The sequence below is a fragment of the Osmia bicornis genome, chromosome 9 (assembly GCF_907164935.1).
Source record: "Osmia bicornis bicornis chromosome 9, iOsmBic2.1, whole genome shotgun sequence".
In the NCBI taxonomy this organism is placed as follows: domain Eukaryota; kingdom Metazoa; phylum Arthropoda; class Insecta; order Hymenoptera; family Megachilidae; genus Osmia; species Osmia bicornis.
The window spans coordinates 8,919,739-8,926,100 of record NC_060224.1 but is presented as its reverse complement, the minus strand read 5'-3'; the positions used below and the strand labels follow the sequence as shown (position 1 = coordinate 8,926,100).

General features: G+C 38.2%; 1 protein-coding gene across 2 annotated transcripts; it reads left to right on the top strand.

Moving 5' to 3' along the window:
• Positions 1-1,900: 1,900 nt before the first annotated feature.
• LOC114881447 lies at positions 1,901-5,064 on the top strand. 2 transcript variants are annotated; one of them, XM_029198249.2, is made up of 6 exons: positions 1,901-2,024; positions 3,119-3,366; positions 3,545-3,631; positions 3,729-3,791; positions 3,881-3,928; positions 4,673-5,064. In XM_029198249.2, exons 2-6 carry the CDS (start codon positions 3,171-3,173, stop codon positions 4,714-4,716), a joined length of 438 nt encoding a protein of 145 aa, XP_029054082.1. In that variant the 5' UTR covers positions 1,901-2,024; positions 3,119-3,170; the 3' UTR covers positions 4,717-5,064. The 2 variants fall into 2 exon arrangements, with proteins under 2 accessions (XP_029054082.1, XP_046143076.1); XM_046287120.1 differs by lacking the exon at positions 1,901-2,024 and having other exon boundaries at positions 3,050-3,366.
• The last annotated feature ends 1,298 nt before the right edge of the window (positions 5,065-6,362 follow it).

Here is a 6,362-nt window from a genome sequence, read left to right as displayed (position 1 = left end):
CCCGGGACAGCCAGGGAATCAATGACGAGGACGTCTATGGAGCCGCCACGGGGTGCCTCCGCCTGAGAACATTGGACGTGGAGGGATGCCTCGCAGTGACGGACCGCACGCTCCACGGTGTGACGGAGATTGTTCGTCGGCAGGGGAGAACGGCGTTGCTCAGGCTCAGTGTCGGGGGGACGAGTGCCGGTCGTTGGACCACCGTACGGCCGAGCCTGGTCCTCCACAGTGTACGCGATAGGGTATACGCGCCGATACTACATTAGGTCAAGCACACCGCGACAAGTACCGTGAGCGATGAGCTCAACCATCGATATCGCCGAGGGCCGCGATAGTTTTAAGGGGGGAGGATTTGTCACGTCTGGAAAATTTTACAAATTTGTCCGCCTCACGTTCCCTTATCAAGCCTTCGGGTTATAAGAGACTTCTTCATGTGGGAAAAGCACAGGGAAGAGTTTGAGTTTATAATTATTCTATTTTGTCATTTCTATCCTTTATTCTCTTTACATTTCTTAATTCTTTTCTTTAATTATTACCCCTCCTTGAAACTATCGTCGTGCTCAACTGCGTAGTAACAGATTTCGAACTAGACAAAAACTCGGGTTCGACCGAGGAGAGGTATCATAAACAGTGTTCGCTGCGCAGTTAGCCAGTGCTTCGCATTATAGGGGTCTCCTCAAGTTAACTGCGCAAAAGCGTAAAGATCAATTTATCTTTTGGATTTTCAACCGATACCCTCCTCTTTTGCACGCGTGGGCGCCAGTCGGTCCCTAATCCGATCGTATGCGTGAAATGAGTGCTGGAGTGGAAACGCGGATTGATGTATCTATTTGAATATTTGGTTGAAAGAATAAATGAGGAATGAGAACCCTCGCAAGCAAGCGTTAGCAAGCGTTCGAAGACTGTTTAGGGGCGAAGGGTCGAACGGGGCAATAAAAGTCTTTGTATCGAATTCGGAGAATTTGCCTGAAACCAAGACCCAACGGTAATTTTCAAATAGCAAGAACGTTCTCGATCTAACTACGCTGCTAATGTAATAACGAATTTTCGACTTAATAATCAAAGACGATGAATATACTAAATAATCGAAGATTTCATACGAACACCGAATGCTTTACAACGAGCGTACCAGCGATTCGTGTTGCGACCTACGAACAAATAATTACAAAACCGCCAATTGTTAATCAAAGAATCTCGCGATCACTGATCAATTATTTATATACATAATAGACCGGCGGATATAATTCATTAGTTGCATTAGTTCTGATTTAAATCTTTTATATCTAATATTGAAACTGTAAGCGAGAATGGAATATTCCAGGAAAATTCTACGGCGTAGAAACACCGAAAAGCTGTTAGACAGAGATGGAACACCAAGAGAGAGAAAGAACATAGTCTAGAGGAATTTAGCTAGCACGCGTCTTCGACCAATAGCGACGCGCGCGACGCTGTCGTCACGCGCTATGATTTGTTGGAATGTCCCCACGCAGGACATCATCCTCGCGACGGGCCCTTCCGGCCAGGATCGCGATCGATTCCGATCCCTCTTCGTCGAACAATCGAGTAAGTCGTGACGGGAGCCCGTGCGTTCAGAGATGGAGTTGCCGATTGTACTTTGTGTAAATTAGCTGCGCGGCAAGTCCTACCCGTTAGGCAGAGTGTCGTGAGGGTGAATTTCGCGAATACGCGGCAAAGACTCAGTGACGCGCACGTAAAGCCTTTTCCTACTATTAAACCTCTATCTTTTCTCTTTTCTTTTTAATCCGTTTGATCGCGTATTTTTCCGAATTAGATTCATTCGCGTTTATAATTATACTATTTTGAAAATCGTAATCGTCTCGTGTCTTGTCTATTGTCTAGTTAAATTCTCATTCGCAATAAAAGGGCAATCGGGCGCGCGACAAGTGTTAGTGCGACAGTTTCCTCATCTCTCTCTTGGTGTTCCAGATTCAACAGCGATTATTCAACGATTTCACAGCGAACATCAAAGCGATTTTTCATATATTGTATTCTACAGTTCCACGGTAAGCCTGTTTATTACTAATTTGTCGAGCACGGCATTATTATCGATATTTCAACAAGGCAAAACGGGCGATCTATTAAGTCTACGGGTTATAAGAGTCTCTGCATTTTAGATCGTCTCGTTTCTCATACTCAGGTACCGATAAATATATATATTTTCTGTATTTTCCAAATCGCGGTTTTTCTGAAACGATTGTCTCGACTACGAGGTATAATCGAGGGACGACTTGCAAAGCCTTCGGGTTATAAGAGTCTCTTCATTCAAGTCGTTCCCTCGCGGAGTGAATCCGCTATTTTTCCCAATTTCTGATTTGTCGAGATAGTCGTTGAGTAATAAAATATACAAGCGTTTACAATTTATAATAATCGATCTCAATTCGAATCAAAGGCTGTTTATATATATATTTTACACGATTTTCCAGTCAAAGTATAGTCATTATTATACAATAGGTTAAGCATCTTTACCCTTGTAAATTATAACTGTTTATATTCAAATTCAGCTATTTATCAAATCATATTTATCAGTATTATTTCAGTAATCAGTTTTCTTTGTTAGCTGCAATAGTTTCTTTGAATTACATCTCATTTTTGCACACTAACCAGTTTATTTGATTTCTTTGAATTATAACACCTTTCTTATATCAAATCCACGCACACCAACACAACGTTTCAAGGAGGGACCCGTACGGGACCTAGAACACTGACGAACCCAACGGGAATAAATATCTAATTTCCGTCTTTTAAAATTGTTCTGATCGTAGAGGACGTTAACGCGTCATACGCGGTCAGGGCTGCTGGCAGCGAGACCTTTCTCATCGCATTAATCAATCAATTCAGAAAAATTAACAACTGAAATTCTTTTTCTTTTTTTTTTCTTTTTATCTTTTACGTTGCGCGCTCGCCTCGCGGCGCGCGAGCAACAGCAGAAGAAGATAGAAAGTAAGTAAGTACAGAATTTTTTAAAATTGGTATTGAAAACAATAACTCTTTATACATTAATGATTTAATAGTATATTGTTTGCTTTAATTTAAGCAGTTTCTTTTTAACGTAACGTTTCTAAGATAAGATTGTAATTATCAAAATGTATGTTTAAAGAAACAGCAAGAAAAAATGCAGTGTGAGAGGATGCAGGAACCAAGATACAAGGATGTTTACCTTGCCCCCTGGAGAAAAGGATAAGGAGAGGATGATGCAGTGGGTGGAAGCATGTGACAACCCAATTTTGTCACTGCTTCCACCTGAAAAACTAAAATACCGGGTAGTCTGCAGCAGCCACTTCGAGAGCAAATATATTATGACGAAGAAGCTGACAACGTCAGCAGTTCCAACACTGAACGTATCAGGTAATATTCTTACATAATTTGTACAGCGTATGTAGATAATTGTTAATGAAAATATGTATTATACAGTGTCAAAGGCTGCCTCTATTAAAATAGAGCAAGACACCTGTATACTGAAAATACATAATAATACTTCTAGCATGAAATGTATCTATAATGTTATTTAATTTTGTTCTGACAGGCAAACCTGACTGCACCGGGGGAGTGGACGATAAGAGTGGCATCGTGGGACATGTGGAATACACAGCACTTCCTGGACCATCCAGAGGTTAGTCTGTTACCATAAACGAATATTACTTTTGGTTTTACTATCTTTCTTAGTTGTAGACTGGTATGTTTAACAAATATTCTTCTGTTGTTTGTAGAAATCCAATGCAACGACTTAGACAGACTAAGTCTAAAAGAAGAGAAGCCATTGCATAATGGAGGTATGAGTTCCTATATTACTGGATATTAGTATTAAATATGCATGAGTCATTTAAAGGGAACTTTTATTAAGTCTTTTATACAATTACAGATTGTGCTGTCCCTGGAAGAGAGCATCAGCGATCACAAGCCCAGAAAGGTATGAAATAAGTATTCAAATATTAGGTTAAGTAATCATAAGTGCAGGACAACACTGCAAAGAATATAGAATAAATAAAAAAATATTTGAAGTTATTACCTCAAAGCGGTACAATTTAATTAATTCCATTAAACATTCCTTGTTGCACCCATATGATAAAATGGGAGAAATGTACACAATTTTATTTCTTACTGAAAGGAAATTGTTGATATTCTACTCCTTTTTTTTTTATCATTTGTACATGTTACTGGCCATGTATGAAAAGCAAACACTGTACAGAATGCCTAGGCAATATCAATCCAAAGTTGATGTAATATTAAAATAATTGGGATATTTTATACTTTGCTCAAAAACGCCAGGCATTCTATACAATGCTTGCTTTTCATACAATGCTGGTAACATATACAACTGAAATTTTTACTTTATGGATTTCTTACGTGCATTATTTGACGTATTTTTTCTTTGCAAGTACAAGGAAATAATATACCCCAGATTGATGTACTCCAAATCGGATACACTTCCTCGTAACTGGAGGTACTCTCAGAGTTATATTTACATGCTCCATTTAAGGTCGAGCTCAGTGCGCCACCCTAGTCTCTATTAGTCGATATTATGCGTTTGCATGGATAAATTACACTGTGTATACGGTATACATGGCAGTAATACACATGTAAACTATATAGTACTTTATATAACTTTATATATCCTTTACAGAGTAATTTTATTGTATGTTTCCTTCTGCAGGTAATATACTGAAGATGCTCAGGGCACCGACGAGATACTGTTAAAAACTGCCAGCCTTATGGGAGTTCGCGGCGGCGAAAAAGGTCGACGTTTTCGTACGCCCTCTAGAATACATTGCGGCCGCAGTAAGAAACAGAACCAGAATCAGTGAGTTTACCAACGACGAGGTTCGGTGCTGAACTGTATCATGAGACATGAGATGATATTTTATCTGGTCAATGCTATTATTATTTCTTCGGTGATTCGAGATCAGTTCGTTTTACAAACCTTTCGGAGATACTTTTTAAGACGTAAAATTTTTTAAAGGAGGTAACTTAATAACCCTCTTTAGTTCATTGGAAATTATTTTTTTAATAAATGACGAACTCTAGTTCTAAGTTTAGGGTATGTGTTTTTAAGGAAAAGGAATATTCATTTAGAAAAAATGACGAATAGAAAAAAAAATTAGAAAAAAAATTATTTTCTTCTAATTTCATTTAGAAATCATTTAGAAATAAAAATGAATAAAAAATATTACATAGGTTTTGTAGCATAATAATATGATAAGTAACAGGTGTCGAAAAGAAGAGAAATGTATTTCAATAAAATCTTTTATTTAATAGTAAGTAAAAGCTGGATAAGTACAACAAAAGATTGGCTGGATAAGTGCAACATCGCTATCCTCTCCACTTGGGGGGATCACCCTAGGCGACCGAGACGCTCGACCAGTGTAATATCGGTGTGACTAATACTAATTCAACGATAAAACTTTTTTATTTTTAACTTTTTCTTAATGAAACTTTTACTAACGCATTTGTGAGATTTTTCTGATTAAAATGATACCAAACACGATATAGTTTGAATTATATTTATTTATTTATTCAGAATATGCTGCGGTAATTGTAAAAGTAACTAATTGTAAGCCGCGGTATTTTCAGTGTTAGATTTGTATTCCATGAAAAAATGAATATCTAAAATTACCACAATAGTATATACAAATTTGTCCACTGCTTGACGCAGTCTGCGACCTTTCAGAATATTCGGGGTCTGTTTTCTGTTATAAAGTCTTGCCATAAAACTTTGAAAAAGAAAGGACAGTCAGTAATGGGCCGTGATGGGGTATGTGCGGGCAATGACGCACTCAAAATTTGTTCTTGGAGGGAGCTAAGTTGAACGAATAAAAATATTTTTAATACAAAAAACAGTGTTATTAATATGTGACATAAACAGTAATACTAATTTAATTAGGAACAGATTTTGGAAAATTTTCTGTTGTTCTCCTTCCTTTTTCTTTGGGGGATGCTAGAGCCCCTTAATCCCCCCTTGATATATATCAAATATTCTTATTTTTCATATATTTATTTAGTATCGATTATTACAATAATTGTATTATTGTATTACAATAAGAATGTAATACAATTATAAGGTAAAATATAATTGTTTTCCAAGCAGCACCGACGAGATAATTATTGTACTGTGGCAAAGCTAAATCATCTCGTTGGTGGTATAACAGTTTTTTTCGGCGGTACAGTGGGTAATATCACTATTCTACATTATCCATCATTCCTATTTACCGATCGTACCCCAGGCCCACTGGACCCACTTGGCGTGCCGAACTTTAACCCTTTGCACTCGAGCGGCGCCGATACGGCGCCCGGCCGATTTGAGGTGAGAACTCGAGCGGCGCCGATACGGCGCCCGGCCGATTTCA

Bases quoted from the DNA above. Each gene is read 5' to 3' on its own strand.
- LOC114881447 (XM_029198249.2), top strand. From the start codon at position 3,171: ATGTTTACCTTGCCCCCTGGAGAAAAGGATAAGGAGAGGATGATGCAG. The intron at 3,632-3,728 runs GTTAGTCTGTTA...TGTTGTTTGTAG, and splicing joins ACTTCCTGGACCATCCAGAG to AAATCCAATGCAACGACTTA. The intron at 3,929-4,672 runs GTATGAAATAAG...TTCCTTCTGCAG, and splicing joins GCGATCACAAGCCCAGAAAG to GTAATATACTGAAGATGCTC.